General features: G+C 34.8%; 1 protein-coding gene across 7 annotated transcripts in view; it reads left to right on the top strand.

Moving 5' to 3' along the window:
• LOC100369031 (CAP-Gly domain-containing linker protein 1-like) overlaps positions 1-18,290 on the top strand; it is a 50,831-nt gene extending 32,541 nt beyond the window's left edge. For 5 of the 7 annotated variants that reach the window (XM_085491071.1, XM_085491074.1, XM_085491075.1 and 2 more), the window contains 8 exons: positions 465-585; positions 2,085-2,137; positions 6,293-6,410; positions 6,969-7,152; positions 7,876-7,928; positions 13,643-13,764; positions 14,207-14,376; positions 15,200-18,290. In XM_085491071.1, coding sequence (XP_085347197.1) covers positions 465-585; positions 2,085-2,137; positions 6,293-6,410; positions 6,969-7,152; positions 7,876-7,928; positions 13,643-13,764; positions 14,207-14,376; positions 15,200-15,246 — 868 coding nt within the window. In that variant the 3' untranslated portion in view covers positions 15,247-18,290. Of the gene's footprint in view, positions 1-464; positions 586-2,084; positions 2,138-4,547; positions 4,622-6,292; positions 6,411-6,968; positions 7,153-7,875; positions 7,929-13,642; positions 13,765-14,206; positions 14,377-15,199 lie in introns of those variants that run through there. The other 2 variants (XM_085491073.1, XR_014926614.1) reach the window with 2 other exon arrangements.
• Positions 18,291-20,013: the final 1,723 nt, after the last annotated feature.

Below are 20,013 nucleotides of genomic sequence, written 5' to 3' on the forward strand. Positions count from 1 at the left end.
TAATAAATCACTTAAATAAGTACTTAATTTGAAAATATTTATACCGGTACTGCCTTGACTTCAATATAGTTTGTAGTGTTGCAGCAAGATTTGGGAAAACAAACTGACTACTTTGACAAAGCAGAGATACAGCACTGAGACATAGGCCTTTTTCCGCCACTGCAATTTAATGTCAAAGAAATAATATTTGTTACAAGTTCATAGATATGTTGGGATTGTAATATCCATTCCTGCTGCAATATAGATGGTCCTCTTGTCGGCACAAGAAAGTCTAGTAGGCCATCTGCTATTAAAGTCAAAATTTAAAAAGAGTTTGCTTTTTTGCTTCACCCATACCTCCAGGATGTTCTGTGAACTTGTAAAGCTTGTAAATAGACCATATACTTGTATATCACACTAAATTCTTTGAGTCAAACTTCTCAGCATTGTGTTAATAGCACACTGGACCATATTGTATTTTGCAGAGAATCAGCAAAAGAATGTCTAGAAGATAAGGAAAGAAAAATGTTGGAAATAGAAACAGATAAAAGTAATATGAAAAAAGAGTTAACAGAGCTGCAGACAGCAAAGGAGGAAAAACAACAGGTAATGAATTGGATAACTAAGTCTTGTACTGTATCATGTCCCTGCTACTCGTAAAACACCTGCAGCCTTCTGAATCTTCCATATTGAGCTCTCATCCAACACCTGTCGCCTTCTGAATCTTCTGTATTGAACTCGCATCCAACACCTGTCGCCTTCTGAATCTTCTGTATTGAACTCGCATCCAACACCTGTCGCCTTCTGAGCCTTTCATATTGAGCTCTCATCCAACACCTGTTGCCTTCTGAATCTTCCATATTGAGCTCTCATCCAACATCTGTAGCCTTCTGAATCTTCTGTATTGAACTCACATCCAACACCTGTCGCCTTCTGAGCCTTTCATATTGAGCTCTCGTCCAACACCTGTAGCCTTCTGAATCTTCTATATTGAGCTCTCATGAAACATCTGTCACCTTCTGAGCCTTTTTTAATAAAAAAACAAAAAATCGCAAAATTATAAAATATTGGAACAATTTCCTCAATTCAACTGTTCTTGATTCTGCAATAGATTCTACCGATTGAGGTTTAGTTCTGAAAAAACGAAAGTATTTGTTCCTTCTTCATATATAAAATCTTTAGCTTTATGCCTCCAAAATGATGGCCATTTATAATAATTTTTCAATTGTGCATGAAAACCATGTGCATGTTGTTTAAATAGTTTGTTACATTTATTTGTTTATTTGTGATGAGGTGATTGTTTAATTATTCTTGGCCTCTTAATAAAAATATGGATAGAACTTTTCGGGGTCCTAGTTTAAACCTAACCCTAATTTTCTCATTACCATTCCTGCATCCTTAGTGTAGTTCACTTAAAAGGTGTTGATATTTCTTCTTGCACTTAAATACATTTGGTTTATACATATATATCATCACTTGTGTGTACATGCTTTTAGTAGGTACGGTATATGAAACAAAGAGTACACACAAAGCGTATTCTGTAACAGAAATGCATGTCCTCAAAATACACAATAAACATTTCCTAATTCTATTGTATCATATTTGCTGTATTAGAAGCACATCTCCAATACAAGCACATACAAAACAACATCACATTTGTTGTATACTGAACCATTAACACATATTCTGCTGAAAACTTCTCTAGATAGCGGAAATATATCTGAATAAACAGCATCAGCAAGGGGTGTTAAAATATTACTTGCAAATACACTATATATGGTGTACATGAAATTGCCCCCAAAAATATGTTAACTCAGGTTTCCAACTGATGCAAGCAAAGAGTTGCAAAACCTGTCTTAAAACAAGTAAATGTTAGAAAGTAATGATGTGAGGATATAGAATAAATAGCACAGAGTGACCACACTAAATACTTTTATTTATTTCTCACATAAATGAATATATTCACACTATAAAGTTGATTTCACCACGTCTATCATGCAATCCATTTCTGTGATATGTTACGCACACTGTAGGGCTACAATTATTTGTTTAAATCATGTGTATGTAATGTTCTCAATTTGTTTTTTGTTTCATGTTGTACATAGTTGGAAGAGGCTCATATGCTTTTGAAGAACCAATTAGAGGAATTAAAAAGGAGGTACAGCTCGTCTTGCTCTTTGCACTTACATTGTGTTAGCTATGCTAGAATATTACAACACATCCATTCAAGCTGGAGTTTCAGACGCAATAAGGAATTATGCTCCTATACTTCACAGAAACTTCCTAAAACAAACTTATCACCACATAATGCTTTTCAGAGTCTTGTCATTAAAATCTCAATGCATACATATTGTAATGTCAGTTAATACATAATTGATTTGTGGACAGCGCTATCAAAATGAATTTGACATCTTTCCTTTAGTACAGCATTTTTTGTGGATCATGAATATGATCGTTAATATCATGAGAATATTTTAGCACCTGACAACAATACCCATAGCAACCAGCCCAATCCTGATTTTCTATTTTACCAATGTACAACGGAGCTCATCAGCATCCATTTTTTTGAATTTCTTGTGTGTTGTGTGTCCATAACAACTGCTCACTTCCTCCGATTTGCAACTCTGCTCTTCATTCCATTTTATGAATAATTCCTGTGCTTGTTGATAAATATTTTTTCTTTCAAAATGGTTGCTGCGCCTTTTTGTGTTTGATATGGGTTTAATCACTGTTTTATATACAACATGTGTTAAATACATTGCGTATACACAAAAATATGAATACGCTGCACTGTGAGCACTGCCTTTCCACATGCTTTTCTACCACTGCTTTGTCTTTTTAGTGTGAACTTGTAACTGTCTGAGAAACTCAAGTTTCAGTGTCTTGCATATTAAATTAAATTTGATTTCTGTGTGATCTTGACTATGACACATACAAAGCATCATATAAACACAAGAGAAACTTTATAATTGACTTCAAGCTACACCAACTGCCACACTTTTCACCATGTTAATACAAGGTTATTAGGCAGCATATAACACTATTATTAAAGTATGTATTCTGACACAGCAAGTATGTCTCCAAAACACCACAAGCTTAACCCAAAACTATTTTACCCCAATGACATTCAGCAATACGATTAGAAGTCTACGCAATATAAAGCTTCAATTCGGTTCATCTTCAATTTGTCATGTTCTTCTTTATCTAACCATGTATTTCTTGTATTCTAACAATGACTATTTTTGTTTTCAATTTTTCTGCACCACACTGCTAACACACATTGGTGGTAAGCTCAATATTTCATTTGAGATAGTACACATGTCATGACTCCTCATTCATCCCTTTTAAAATCCCCCGTAAATTCTCTTCTCCCTGATTTTATTTATCCTTATCATCTGTGTAACAACAACAATCTGCTTTAACTCTGATTATCATAAAGATCTGCTGGAAAAGTTTGCAATATTCCAAACTGTTTTGTAAATTAACTAGGGTACACCATGCAGCTTTCATTGTACATGATTGCAAAGAAAATGACTACACTTTACAAAAAAAAAATGGTTGGTGAGTGAAGATGCAGTTCAATTATTTACTTAAAATGAAACTATTAACAACATCAGAAAGACAACAGACAAATAGTTGCTGGAATTCTTTCAGAAAACCAACTTGTATTCTGAGAATTATTAAATATAGCTGCAAGTAGGAACGATGGCCAATACCGTATTACTTAAATCAGAAGCACATCTTTAATAGTAGTGCAGATAACCAGAAACTTGCATTTGTTTTATATGAATCATTCAAAGTATTACTTATTTTGACCCAAATCACACTTCTGTAACTTGCGTAAACGCATATGCTACTAATAGAGCAAATACTGTAGGTATATTTTAAAAAAAAAATTATGTGGCAGCTTATAAAAAAAAAAGTTTCCCAAACAAGCTAAATATTTAATTGTTTGTGCAACTTTCCATGCTTGAAGATGGAAGTTGGTAATTCTGGTGATGTTAAATATTTTTGACAAGTCAATGATAAAATGATATTCTTGTCAACATTTTGTTTCCTTTCCGACTTTAACATTCCTAAGCACATTTGCGTATCTTCATTACTGAAATTTGGATATAAGTTACCACAGTTTTCTTCAGTGTTGCTATACACTATTCAAATCTGTAGTTTTTAAACTTATCCAGCAGATCTTATGAATGTGAACAGAGAAAACTAGTACCATTTCTATGCATGCTGAAATATTCAAGAAGACTTCAAGATATTTTTTGATCACATCTGCCTGAAAGCACTTTTACAATCTAGTCACAGATGGAGCAAGGTAGAAACTGGATAATCATTTGCATACTAGTACACTATGCAACAGCCACTACCGTTACTTCAATACCAATGCCAGATTCTACCAACGCTTGTAGAAAATTGGATTAGAACAAATTTTTATACATTATATTATTTTAATTATAAATGATGCTAAAATGACTTTATTTTTTTAGTTGGTAAACAATAATAGTGTATATCCTGTCTTTCTATCTTTCTCTGTCTATGTCTGAATTTTAGTCTTCACGGGATAGGCTGGACCGTTTAGAAGTCGGTGTATTGGCAGTGTGTGATAATTTATCTTATAGTAGTTAACGTTAGAATCCAGGTATCCCATAATGCACTAATACTTGTATTCGGTGTCTGATTAGCGTTACTTTTTTTTTTTCACTTCAAACACAAGTTTCTAGTTTATTATTGTTTATGTTGTCTTCTCGTGTATGTAGTCTGTGCTTGTATTTGTGCAGTAGTTCAAGTGTTATTTTCTTGATGGTTTGTATTCACTGTTATTAAATAATTGTAACACAATTTCAGTTGCATGACAGTCCATTTCAAACTTTTGAACGCTAGTCACTTTTCACCAAAAAAAAAAAATTTCCAAATTTGTATCAAATATTTTGATCAACATTTGCAGCCGATAAGATATTCTGTCCATTTGATCTAAAATAACAAAGAAAAATACAGCAAAATTGTTAAAATGTTGCACCACAATTTAGGTGGGATAAATTATAGCGTTCAAAGAGTTAATAACTTCAGTACTATACTGTACTAATATTACCGGTAGATGCAAGAGGAATATAATTATTAAATATATATCCAGTATAGTTTCTTTGATCCCTCCCCCTTCTCAAACTTTTGATTGCTAAAAAGCATGCCTTACAGTGGTGTAGATGATCTGTTTCAATCACCCTTATAATAATATAATAGTTGGTTATAACATAGCTCTTATGGTCTATGGTTATGTTTATTTATTATATATTAAAAATAAATTGCAATGTAGCTGCCCAGGGTTAATGTATACTGTAAAAGGGTTAATTATTCACTTGGTTTTAATTTTGCTTATTTTGCTGACTGGAAAATGCGCTAAATTGAAACCTAGTGAATATGTAAAATTTGGCATAGAACACATTTTCTAAATGATAAAATCATGAATTTAAAACCCACTGAATATGCCTGGAATGGTGAATCGGTGAAATTTAAACCCAGTGAAAATTAGTCATTTCACAGTAATCGGTTGATGTTTACAGGTACACGTTTACAGGTACACGTTTACAGGTACATGTTTACAGGTACATGTTTACAGGTACACGTTTACAGGTACACGTTTACAGGTACACGTTTACAGGTACCATCTTATATTATGTCACTGCTGCCCTATAAAAACTATTAAACTTTAGAACACTAAAGTCAAAGCTTTTCTAAAACGCATGTGTAATTTTTCGTATTTTGTTTCAAAAGTTTTGATCAAGACATTGTAACCAATGGGAAAATGTCCATTTGGTGCAAAATTGATAACAAAATCTTGAAAAAAATGTTGATACACAAAAATGTGCAAAATACAGTAATTGGCAGTGAAATCAATAGTGTTTAAAGCATGATAATGAATATCACCTCGCCTACTATTAATTATTGCACTTGACAGGTGTATAGTCTTGCATATAATCTATAAACAATAACGTCCTCTAGTTCACTATCTTGCATTTAAATTGTTAAAGGGGGTGGGAGTGACCATTAAAATGTTTGGGTGAGATGGTACAGAAAATTTACAATAAAAACAAAATATTACAGATAAATTTACAAAAAAGACCACACACATTTAATAAAGGAAAGCAAAAAAAAAATGTTCAACAGTTTTCTACCATCTCCCATTCCATTTTTTTTTAATGGTTAATCCCTTAAATAAAATTTCCAGCATGACTGTCGGTACCAGTATATCAAGCGACGAAAAACTTGCAGATGTTACTAAAAATATTAAAATAATTGTATTTATCTTTTTTAGGGAAAACAATCTCAGGCAGGAATTCAGTGGTGAGAGAGAATCATTACAAAAGAGTTTAGACACAACAAATGATTTAATTTATCAAAAAGACAAAGAAATAGACAAGCAGAAAACAGAGGTAAGAGTATTGCAGTGATATTCACTGTTGTAATAAGGTGTGTGCAGTGCATTGGTGGTAGTCATGGTGATGGTATCAGTACCGGGCATGAGTTCTCTCTGTGTCCCTTTTCTCGCAAAAGAGTAATACAACTTTATGTTAAAATTTGGTAATTGTTATTTTGTGCATGACTGTTGCAATGGTTGACCAAAGTTTATGTTGGACATAGTTGGCTGGACTTGCGGGTCACTGGTAGCATAGTGGTTGTCGCATCAGACTCGTGATTGGCAGACCTAAGTTAAAATCCTATGATAGGCTGAACGCCAAAAAGGATCAACCCCTACCCTGGTTCAGTATGACTCGATGGGAAGGCCAATTCCAGTGGCTGAGATTCATTCACTAATGAATGCAACTATGGGGTAGAACCTTAGTTAAGGTTCGCAGGTTCTTGTGTTGGACCAATTTTTGGTGACTTTTGAGTTACAGAGCAAAGTTGGCTAGATTATTCAAATAGGAGTATTCTTCATAGACAACTTTGTCATAACCTCCCTCACATATTGTATTATATTATGTTTACAGATAGCATACCTCAAGGGTGAAAACGCAATGGTGAAAAGTTACAAATCATCAATAGAGAATTTAGAACAAGATAAAAAGCAGTTAAATCAACAAATAGCAGAATTACAAGCAGCATTGATGGAGGCACAAAATAAACAAATGGAAAGCAGCATCCCAGCCACCACCCCAACCAATCATACAAATGGTAAGTATACTATGAATTGTGCTTTCTTTGTAGCTTCTTCCAAACTTCTTCCTTCTTCTTAAAATTTTTGTCTTTCCTGACCAAAAAATGAAAAGTTTTTTCATAATATATTTTGTATTCCAACCATAGATAATACAAGAAATAGGAAATTAGTGTTTGCTTTGTTGTAAGGTGCTTTAAGTCTGTTTGCAAAATGGTCAAACTTCCTACACGAAATTTGGATCACATTTTCAGGTTCAAGGAAAGTTATTGTGCAAAGCATATTATATTATCTGAATTACATTCTAAGAATTCTGGGACGTAATTATTATAAATCAAGAAAAGGTTTAATCTATAGTGTGGAAGCCAGCATTCATGTAGGCATCCTGCCAGTAAATTTATCAATGTTTCAGGCCGATAATTTATGGAAAAAAGTGTGCATTTAACATCAGATCATGCAATAAATTAGTAAACACAAACTTTGCAAGTCAATCAGAAAATTAAAAACTTTGTGCAGACAATTGTCTGTTTCTACATTTGTGTTGTTGTGAAGTTATAAGAATTGCATTGTGTTTATTGGTAAGGAGATAATGTGCTAAGATAGCCTTCACATCCATGCCTTGCATTCTCTTTGATGTTTGCCGACAGTTTCCTATCCCTGTATTGTAACGTATATTTAATTGAAGGATTGCATATACCATGGGCAAGGTTTTAATAGTAATACTGTGATTTTTGTTGTTCTAGGGGATTCAATGATAGCACAATTAAAAGAAGAAAAAGAGTTCGCTGATAGCCAGGTATGGATGTTTTTTGATGTGATAAATGCAATATTTTTTTTTTAATCAATTTAAATGATGTTCAGTTTTATTGTCCTCATTTATAATTGTATTAGTTTTTAGTGTTCTATTGTATATAGTATTTAAAGTGGCACTATTATCACATATTTGCATATGATACCAATATTTATTTATAAATTCAGAATGCCTCAGGCCATGTGAGCCCCTACCTGCATGATTGGTTGTTTCAGCACCAGCCCCAAAAAAGCATTGGGCCATGTGATTCCCAGTCTGGTTGATTGCTTGTTCTTGTGCCAACTCGAGGAATGCCTCCATCAGGATGATTAATTTTTTTGTGGTGAATCCAAGAAGTGTCTAATTAAGGGTGCGGTGTCTGGAAGGGGGTAGCTGTGTCTGCATGTCTTTATTTTTGTTCTTGTTGGTGTTTCTTATAGTCAACCCCAAATTCAAACAACTTGTCGCTCTCTCGAAGAGATTCTTAAAGATCAGGAAAGGATACTCTGCACCACCATGTACAAACTTCACTGCACATGCATATGTCACCCACAAACAGAATACTGTAAAATGACTAATTTTCACTGAGTTTAAATTTCACTGATTTACCATTTCAGGCATATTCAGTGGGTTTTTAAATTCACGGTTTTGTCATTTAGATAATGTGTTCTATGCTAAATTTTACATATTCACTGTGTTTTAATTTAGCGCATTTTTCCAGTCAGCGAAATAAGCTAAATTAAAACACAGTGAATAATTACCCCCTTTACAGTAATTAACAAGTTACAACTCTAAGAACACAATCTTGCATACAAGTCCCAGAACACAATCTTGCATACAAGTCCCAGAACACAATCTTGCATACAAGTCCCAGAACACAATCTTGCATACAAGTCCCAGAACACAATCTTGCATACAAGTCCCAGAACACAATCTTGCATACAAGTCCCAGAACACAATCTTGCATACAAGTCCGAAAACACAATCTTGCATACAAGTCCGAAAACACAATCTTGCATACAAGTCCGAAAACACAATCTTGCATACAAGTCTAAGAACACAATCTTGCATACAAGTCCCAGAACACAATCTTGCATACAAGTCCCAGAACACAATCTTGCATACAAGTCCCAGAACACAATCTTGCATACAAGTCCGAAAACACAATCTTGCATACAAGTCCCAGAACACAATCTTGCATACAAGTCCCAGAACACAATCTTGCATACAAGTCCTAGAACACAATCTTGCATACAAGTCCTAGAACACAATCTTGCATACAAGTCCCAGAACACAATCTTGCATACAAGTCCGAAAACACAATCTTGCATACAAGTCCGAAAACACAATCTTGCATACAAGTCCGAAAACACAATCTTGCATACAAGTCCGAAAACACAATCTTGCATACAAGTCCCAGAACACAATCTTGCATACAAGTCCTAGAACACAATCTTGCATACAAGTCCTAGAACACAATCTTGCATACAAGTCCTAGAACACAATCTTGCATACAAGTCCCAGAACACAATCTTGCATACAAGTCCCAGAACACAATCTTGCATACAAGTCCGAGAACACAATCTTGCATACAAGTCCGAGAACACAATCTTGCATACAAATCCGAGAACACAATCTTGCATACAAGTCCCAGAACACAATCTTGCATACAAGTCCCAGAACACAATCTTGCATACAAGTCCCAGAACACAATCTTGCATACAAGTCCCAGAACACAATCTTGCATACAAGTCCCAGAACACAATCTTGCATACAAGTCCCAGAACACAATCTTGCATACAAGTCCTAGAACACAATCTTGCATACAAGTCCTAGAACACAATCTTGCATACAAGTCCCAGAACACAATCTTGCATACAAGTCCTAGAACACAATCTTGCATACAAGTCCCAGAACACAATCTTGCATACAAGTCCCAGAACACAATCTTGCATACAAGTCCCAGAACACAATCTTGCATACAAGTCCCAGAACACAATCTTGCATACAAGTCCCAGAACACAATCTTGCATACAAGTCCCAGAACACAATCTTGCATACAAGTCCCAGAACACAATCTTGCATACAAGTCCCAGAACACAATCTTGCATACAAGTCCCAGAACACAATCTTGCATACAAGTCCCAGAACACAATCTTGCATACAAGTCCCAGAACACAATCTTGCATACAAGTCCCAGAACACAATCTTGCATACAAGTCCCAGAACACAATCTTGCATACAAGTCCCAGAACACAATCTTGCATACAAGTCCCAGAACACAATCTTGCATACAAGTCCCAGAACACAATCTTGCATACAAGTCCGAGAACACAATCTTGCATACAAGTCCGAGAACACAATCTTGCATACAAGTCCCAGAACACAATCTTGCATAAAAGTCCCAGAACACAATTATGCATAAAAGTCCCAGAACACAATCTTGCATACAAGTCCCAGAACACAATCTTGCATAAAAGTCCCAGAACACAATCTTGCATACAAGTCCTAGAACACAATCTTGCATACAAGTCCTAGAACACAATCTTGCATACAAGTTCTAGAACACAATCTTGCATACAAGTCCAAGAACAAGAACACAATCTAGCATACAAGTCCTAGAACACAATCTTGCATACAAGTCCTAGAACACAATCTTGCATACAAGTTCTAGAACACAATCTTGCATACAAGTCCAAGAACACAATTATGCATACAAGTTCTAGAACACAATCTTGCATACAAGTCCTAGAACACAATCTTGCATACAAGTCCTAGAACACAATCTTGCATACAAGTTCTAGAACACAATCTTGCATACAAGTCCAAGAACAAGAACACAATCTAGCATACAAGTCCTAGAACACAATGTTGCATACAAGTCCTAGAACACAATCTTGCATACAAGTCCTAGAACACAATCTTGCATACAAGTCCTAGAACACAATCTTGCATACAAGTCCCAGAACACAATCTTGCATACAAGTCCCAGAACACAATCTTGCATACAAGTCCCAGAACACAATCTTGCATACAAGTCCCAGAACACAATCTTGCATACAAGTCCGAGAACACAATCTTGCATACAAGTCTTAGAACACAATCTTGCATACAAGTCCGAAAACACAATCTTGCATACAAGTCCCAGAACACAATCTTGCATACAAGTCCCAGAACACAATCTTGCATACAAGTCCCAGAACACAATCTTGCATACAAGTCCCAGAACACAATCTTGCATACAAGTCTTAGAACACAATCTTGCATACAAGTCCGAAAACACAATCTTGCATACAAGTCCCAGAACACAATCTTGCATACAAGTCCCAGAACACAATCTTGCATACAAGTCCCAGAACACAATCTTGCATACAAGTCCCAGAACACAATCTTGCATACAAGTCCGAGAACACAATCTTGCATACAAGTCCCAGAACACAATCTTGCATAAAAGTCCTAGAACACAATCTTGCATACAAGTCCCAGAACACAATTATGCATACAAGTCCTAGAACACAATCTTGCATACAAGTTCTAGAACACAATCTTGCATACAAGTCCAAGAACAAGAACACAATCTAGCATACAAGTCCTAGAACACAATCTTGCATACAAGTCCTAGAACACAATCTTGCATACAAGTTCTAGAACACAATCTTGCATACAAGTCCTAGAACACAATCTTGCATACAAGTCCTAGAACACAATCTTGCATACAAGTCCCAGAACACAATCTTGCATACAAGTCCCAGAACACAATCTTGCATACAAGTCCTAGAACACAATCTTGCATACAAGTCCTAGAACACAATCTTGCATACAAGTCCCAGAACACAATCTTGCATACAAGTCCTAGAACACAATCTTGCATACAAGTCCTAGAACACAATCTTGCATACAAGTTCTAGAACACAATCTTGCATACAAGTCCTAGAACACAATCTTGCATACAAGTTCTAGAACACAATCTTGCATACAAGTCCTAGAACACAATCTTGCATACAAGTTCTAGAACACAATCTTGCATACAAGTCCAAGAACACAATCTTGCATACAAGTTCTAGAACACAATCTTGCATACAAGTTCTAGAACACAATCTTGCATACAAGTTCTAGAACACAATCTTGCATACAAGTTCTAGAACACAATCTTGCATACAAGTTCTAGAACACAATCTTGCATACAAGTTCTAGAACACAATCTTGCATACAAGTTCTAGAACACAATCTTGCATACAAGTTCTAGAACACAATCTTGCATACAAGTTCTAGAACACAATCTTGCATACAAGTTCTAGAACACAATCTTGCATACAAGTTCTAGAACACAATCTTGCATACAAGTTCTAGAACACAATCTTGCATACAAGTTCTAGAACACAATCTTGCATACAAGTTCTAGAACACAATCTTGCATACAAGTTCTAGAACACAATCTTGCATACAAGTTCTAGAACACAATCTTGCATACAAGTTCTAGAACACAATCTTGCATACAAGTTCTAGAACACAATCTTGCATACAAGTTCTAGAACACAATCTTGCATACAAGTTCTAGAACACAATCTTGCATACAAGTTCTAGAACACAATCTTGCATACAAGTTCTAGAACACAATCTTGCATACAAGTTCTAGAACACAATCTTGCATACAAGTCCAAGAACACAATCTTGCATACAAGTCCTAGAACACAATCTTGCATACAAGTTCTAGAACACAATCTTGCATACAAGTCCTAGAACACAATCTTGCATACAAGTCCTAGAACACAATCTTGCATACAAGTCCTAGAACACAATCTTGCATACAAGTTCTAGAACACAATCTTGCATACAAGTCCTAGAACACAATCTTGCATACAAGTTCTAGAACACAATCTTGCATACAAGTCCTAGAACACAATCTTGCATACAAGTTCTAGAACACAATCTTGCATACAAGTCCAAGAACAAGAACACAATCTAGCATACAAGTCCTAGAACACAATGTTGCATACAAGTCCTAGAACACAATCTTGCATACAAGTCCTAGAACACAATCTTGCATACAAGTCCTAGAACACAATCTTGCATACAAGTCCCAGAACACAATCTTGCATACAAGTCCCAGAACACAATCTTGCATACAAGTCCCAGAACACAATCTTGCATACAAGTCCCAGAACACAATCTTGCATACAAGTCCGAGAACACAATCTTGCATACAAGTCTTAGAACACAATCTTGCATACAAGTCCGAAAACACAATCTTGCATACAAGTCCCAGAACACAATCTTGCATACAAGTCCCAGAACACAATCTTGCATACAAGTCCCAGAACACAATCTTGCATACAAGTCCGAGAACACAATCTTGCATACAAGTCTTAGAACACAATCTTGCATACAAGTCCTAGAACACAATCTTGCATACAAGTCCCAGAACACAATCTTGCATACAAGTCCCAGAACACAATCTTGCATACAAGTCCTAGAACACAATCTTGCATACAAGTCTTAGAACACAATCTTGCATACAAGTCCCAGAACACAATCTTGCATACAAGTCCAAGAACAAGAACACAATCTTGCATACAAGTCTAAAAATATAAAATAACAATAGATGGTCAAATAAGTGAGAAAAGATATATGGATAGCCACGACTTTCTCTGCAATTTGCATGTTTTACAGCAAACTTACCGGTACTTAAAATTGTGTCATGACTTTATCATACTTTTCAGGTGAACTTTTTGAATAGTGTTATTGTGGATATACAGAAGAAAAATGAAGAATTACAAGCAAGGCTAGATGCAATCGATGAAAGTGGAATTAATGGAGATGATGATTATGAGTTTGATTATGAGTAAGTAGTAACTATCTATCATTCATAATTGTTGGTAGATTCTTTATATACAGATTTTGCATTCTTTAATTTTGTCACAGGTGGACCCAATGTGCATAATGATCAAACTTAAAAAAATCGTATAGCCTAAAATCCAAACAGTAACATTGTGTTCAAGGCAGCTCAATGGCATTATGTCTGTCACATTGGCTGTTGTGTGAGCTCTGATTTTGAACCCAACCATTGTGGTTTCTTCTCGGCACAGTGAACTTGGGACAGTGTTACTCATTCGATGTTATATGATCTGTACAAAACTTCTAGGACAAGTGTTGAGAACAGAGATTTGACATTGCAGACTCAGAAGCAAGACATTTAGCATATACAAGTCCTGCAATGGTGCATTTTGGTTGGTCAAGAAAGAAATTTACATGATTTAGTTGTTTTATTCTATCCTATTTTATAGTGATATGGGTAGAAGAATGCCAGCACCTCGGTTATTTTGTGATATCTGTGATGAATTTGATCTACATGATACAGATGATTGTCCACAGCAAACTATGTCAGATAGTCCACCACCAACACAGTATCATGGAAATAGAAGTCAAGAAAGACCATACTGTGATTCATGTGAAAGTCAGTATACAACTATATTCTTCATTATAAGTTTTTGACTGTGCTCGGAGAGAAAAATGTCTGTCATTGTTATCACTATTGTTGTCATCACCATTGTTGTCATCATCGTTGTTGATGTTTCCATTGTTGTCGCCATCCATGTCATTAATTTAATTCTTGTGGCTACAATAACTGGTTTCAAATTTGGATTTGTTGTTAATCCGTATTACTAAGTTCAATTTTGGTGTGATTTGCACAGTTGGAATAAGACCCTACTATGATTTTTATGTGAAAGTTTGTATAAGATTGTTGAATTCTTGAAGTCTTGATTTCGACAACTCATGTTGATATCTTGCATGTGATGTGAATATCCCAAAGTTTTAATCAAAAATATACTATTATTATACATCTGTCACCTTAACACCATAAGTTACAGCGTGCCGTAATTTTGCGATATTGCCCTGGGTATTTTCATTCTTTGATGGCAGTTCATGCAAATAACAATTATTATACATCTGTCACTGTAACGCCACAAGTTACAGCGTGCCATAATTTTGCAATATTTTACGTGGTATTTTCATCCTACCATATAAGGAAATGTGAATTCCAAATATTGAATGATTACGTGCGCAAGTGTCCTCTAATAATAAAAACAAACATGGCTGCCACCAGGGTTTGACTCCACACAAAGAAGTTCGCTGATTCTGATTTTGGATTTCGGCATTCCCATGATGTATCCTTGGAAGGAAAAGATGTATAATAAGATTATTACGAGGATACCTCAAAGTATGCACTCAGACAGTACACAGTCACATCGTAATAACCTCATATTATTTCTTTACAGTGTTTGGTCATTGGACAGACGAATGTGATGATGACCAGACTTACTAGACGCTGAATGACAAGTTCACAGTCAAATTTTGAGGTGGATGTGCATCGGAAATGTCAGTTGCTTATAACTGACATGTGAAAGTCTTTGGTATACTTCAAATCTAAGTATAAGAAAAAAAAAAGATCAGTGGAGTGTTAGCTGGTAATGAACTGTAATACCTGAATGAGTAATGAACCGTGAAAGTGGTAAAGATGTGCTATTAAACTATAAAGACTTAAATAGCCCTGTACGCCACCGAAACATTCAAAGTAAAATGTACGCGGTCATCAGTGTGTTCGCCCAATCAAGTTGCTGCTGTATCTTTTGAAAAGTAGAATGTCTTGCAAACTATATGGACTTGATGATGTATGAAGTTTATATTTACATATATTCTGATCTCTTTTGTAATGGGATTCTATCACACAGCCTACCTGTCTGTCTGTTACTTCTCTGACATAATTCTCACTCTGTTATACCTACTAGGTTTTTGAATAAAACCGCACTTATTGTTTGTTCAAAATTGTCAGGTATCAAAAAATGTGCTAAATATGACTAAACACAATGCCAGTTTTTACATTCTTAGTGTTTTAACAATAAACTGTAATATACAATTGTTTATTTCAAATTCTTGTACTGATGTTACATGTACTTGTGCAATTCAAATTTGCCCCACCGTCAATGAGTACTAATATCAAATAGTCCAAAATGTACACTTGCATCTGTTGATGTTAGTGAAACCACATGTGCCCCACCGTCAATGAGTACTAATATCGAATAGTCCAAAATGTACACTTTTATCTGTTGATGTTAGTGAAACCACATGTGCAACTATTTTGAAAAAAAAATAGGCTTCAATTGTATTTACCATTTGTAGTGTCCTGGTTCTCAATATTCATATTACTAGATCCCTTTAGGTGAAATATCCTAGTACAGATTCATAATTACTTAAAAGCGCAATCACTTTATGGTAATAATTAAGGTATTTACAAGCATTCTGCGAAGTATGCACAAAGACAGTTTGATGATTGCTGCCCGAGTGCTTACTTTGCGATATTTGCATGACAACCTTATTATCATACGTCTTTTCTGTGCTTGTAGTAATAATTTAATGAGATAACAGTCCGAAATGTTTTGCACTGTGCAAATGTTTGCATTCAATGACAGGCTTCTATTTCTATTGCACACTGATAGAGCTTCTGCATCTGAAGTACTGTAGAATACTTTATTTTCACTTGGAATTTATTTTCACTATTTTGGCTGAAAGGATGATTTCGTGAAAATAAAATCCAGCGAATATACTTTTTTTCCTATATTTCACATTAAACTTATCAAAAATCAGTGAAAATAAATTCCATACAAAATTGCCAAAAAGCCTTTTCAGCGAAAATAAAGTATTCCACAGTATTATTTGGCGTAAACATGGCACACATTTTCAAACATTTGAACATGTTCATAACACCTTTGAACTCGTTTGTACAGCCTTTTATGGATGGGTAAATTTATTAAATATCGGTAATGGAAATTATTGCTTGTATGTCAAAAATATCCTCCCCCCAAAAATGCCAGGATGTAGGGGGTCATGCAGCAGGCCAATGAGTATGTCTCTCAGTCTTTATAGTTATTTCAACTGACTATAAACTAACTAAAAGCTATTTAATGTGACTGTACTTCCTGATTTATGGATGAAGTCATTCATTTACAAGCTGGTTTTTTTTCTAGACATTTTCTAGCTGCATATAACTGAAATAAACTCTATTCTTGCTGTATATATTATTTTTTATATTGCTCAAAATGTATGTTAAATGGTTTTATAATCCTTGCATACGTCTCGTCTTAATGTTACTTACAACGCTGTACCTGATAGGTGTTATGGTTGAGTAGCCAAACAGTCAGACCAATCAGAAGGCATCTTGTTTGTTGACAGGTTTTTTGGATGAATCTAATTTTGTCTTGTATATATGCTTTGACTTAACTCTGTCGCGAGTTGTACTGGTAACTGTCAAAGCTATTTATACAACCTTGTTTGCACATGCTATGTTGAAGATAAGTGGTTTCTGCAGGCTCTGTTCGATATACCGTAGTTGATTTATGCGAGCTTGTAAAAAAATAAATGCGGTAATAATAAACTATGCACACAAATACATTACAACGTATCTCAGTTAATTTCATTTGAATCGATCAATCTATGTATACTGCTATGAATTTTTTTCCCGTCATTTTCCTTCCATGAATTCATGCATACAACTCTGCACATCGGGTTAGCTTCATTTGTCTTGACAAGGTAAATTTGTAAGGGTAATTTCCTAATCAAGTTTAATTTGACTTCAAAAATGTTGGTATTCTACTAGAAGTATAACTAAAAACTGAATAAAAACATGTGTATAACATTTTGGGATTGGTTTCTTCAAAGTTGTATAGTATTCCTTCATCTCTGTTTGTATGCCACAATATGTTTAATAAAAGTCCTTTATGACATAAATTTGTTGACGCAACTGTGGTCCTTCAAGCGAAGGAGTTGACTTCTAGAGTGATGACTTAGTGACTGAGGCTTTGTAGATGAGACTCGACACAGAATGTATTACCATTTTTGCTATATTAGTAGCGTGTATGCACTTATGTGAATTCACACAGGTGTTTTGGTCAAAATAAGAATATTTTAATCTTATACAACTACTGCAATGTTTACACACGCTTCTAATAAAGCAAATATGATAATTTGAATTCTCAACCTTGTACAGTAGATGTGCAAAGAGTCTAAGTAGAATCTGCTGATGTAATGACTGTAGTGTATAATTGTTTTCTTTTTTATCTGTACAATATAAAGGATATATTGAATAATAATATGCTAATAACAGCACACCTTAAATATGTATATGCCATTTTTGTATTGACATGAATTCTGTTTATATTAATTTAGGAATTACAGCAATGAAGTTATTGTACAATTTGAATTTCCATGCTGAAAAGAATTTATTCTTTTGTATGATTTTCAGCTTGGTTTTTGTATTGTATTTTTGATTGTGATTTACAGTTGAAAACATTTAATATATGCACGTTTATTGTACCATGTTTTCATGTGTGGTGTTTTTTTTCATTTAATTTTCACAAAACTTGGTGCAGTTCAAGTTTAGTATTGCTGACTCGTATATGAAAATGTGTCTCGCTAGCTTAAACAGGAGTTGGTAATCAAATGTAACAGATGCATGTAAATATGAAACCAGTACTGTAATTGGATACTGACAAAATTACAAGATTTGAATTTTCAAGCTAAGCTGAAGAAAGCGTATGCTAATATAATCACTATTTGATAAAGAAAACGTTTATGATGGGAAGATGTCTGTCCTCTGCCTTGTTTTTGGATTAAACTCTTGTTTCTTGTGGCAATAACTTAATTTAATAATATATTTAAATTCCAAAATAATTATTTGTGACTTCATTGTTTTTGTAAAAAAATGATTTCAATGAAATTCAAAAAATGAGAAAAATTTATCCTTATGCATATATTTTACATGACTACCTCCCACATCATGTTAGATGTATATATAATTCATGAAAGTAGCAAATTTATTTTTAGTTGTGGGCCTCTATGAGGCCAAAAAAACTTGTATTGCTCTCAAGTCGGAAAATTGGGTCTGTGGGTCGGTCGGTTGGATTTTTTTCCAGAGAAATACAGATCAACCCAAGGTTCAAAGTCGCCACTTATCCCCCCCCCCCCCGGGGACCCTGGGGATCAAACAACTGTCCGGGATCGTTAATTTTTAGAGGAAACTTTTTTACTGATTAAAATGGTGAGTTTTTAATATTTGGGCCTATTAAGGAGACACGATATTTCGGACGCTGAGGGCAACAAACAATTTTTTGTTGTTGGCCTGATGTGTTGTCTCGGGAACACACAAAACATCAAAGAAACCGCCATTTTCAGTTATACGCAGCACTACTTTTTACATATCAATACACTCGAGTGATTAGGTGACATATAACACCATTACAAAAGTATAAAGTGCAATAAGGTAGTCCCAAAAACGTCAGTCTACATTCCTCATTTTATAGCTTTGACAGCATATTCAATTATTACCATAAAATCTACGTTTTTGAGAAGGAGTGTTGTACTAAATCATGACTACAATGGGAAACAATAAACTGCTGGTCCTCACATCTAAACTTACTAAACTAAATTGTGAAGTCTAGTGAATTCCCTACAAATGCCCCTCACTTCTAACCCTTAGAGGATGTGCATCTCGGTACCAATATAAACTCAATGTATCTGATTGATAGGATCAATACCTTTAATTCTAAAACGTATCTGAATGTTTTAATAATATTGTTTCAACATGGTTTTAAAATAAAGACTGACTCTCTCGCTGGAGTCTGAGAGAGGTACTCGGTCAGTCGAGGGTTGCTATGATATTACTTTGGCTGACAGAGTGATAAAGTACAACCAAATAAATTTGGTGTGTGTAGATATTATAATAAGTTTATTAACACATGACAACCCTCGGATAGGATGAAGAGGGTTAAAATTAATATTAAGAAATGTTACCTATCTTCAATGTCAATGCCATAACAGAGTTCACAAAACCTTTCTTTAATTGTTACGTTATAATGGCGGCCACATTAATTTTTAGGTGGTGGTGTCTTAACTGGAATCTGGTAAGAGTCTGTCGTAGAGCATTATTTTTTTTAAACTATAGTCAGGTAACTTTTTAAATAGCCTGTAGATTTCCCCATAATTTTAATGTCAGTCACACGGGAATGCTTGGAAATTAACACAAACACAAAAGACTATG

The sequence above is a fragment of the Saccoglossus kowalevskii genome, chromosome 16 (genome assembly GCF_978046115.1).
Source record: "Saccoglossus kowalevskii chromosome 16, keSacKowa6.1, whole genome shotgun sequence".
NCBI classification, from domain to species: domain Eukaryota; kingdom Metazoa; phylum Hemichordata; class Enteropneusta; family Harrimaniidae; genus Saccoglossus; species Saccoglossus kowalevskii.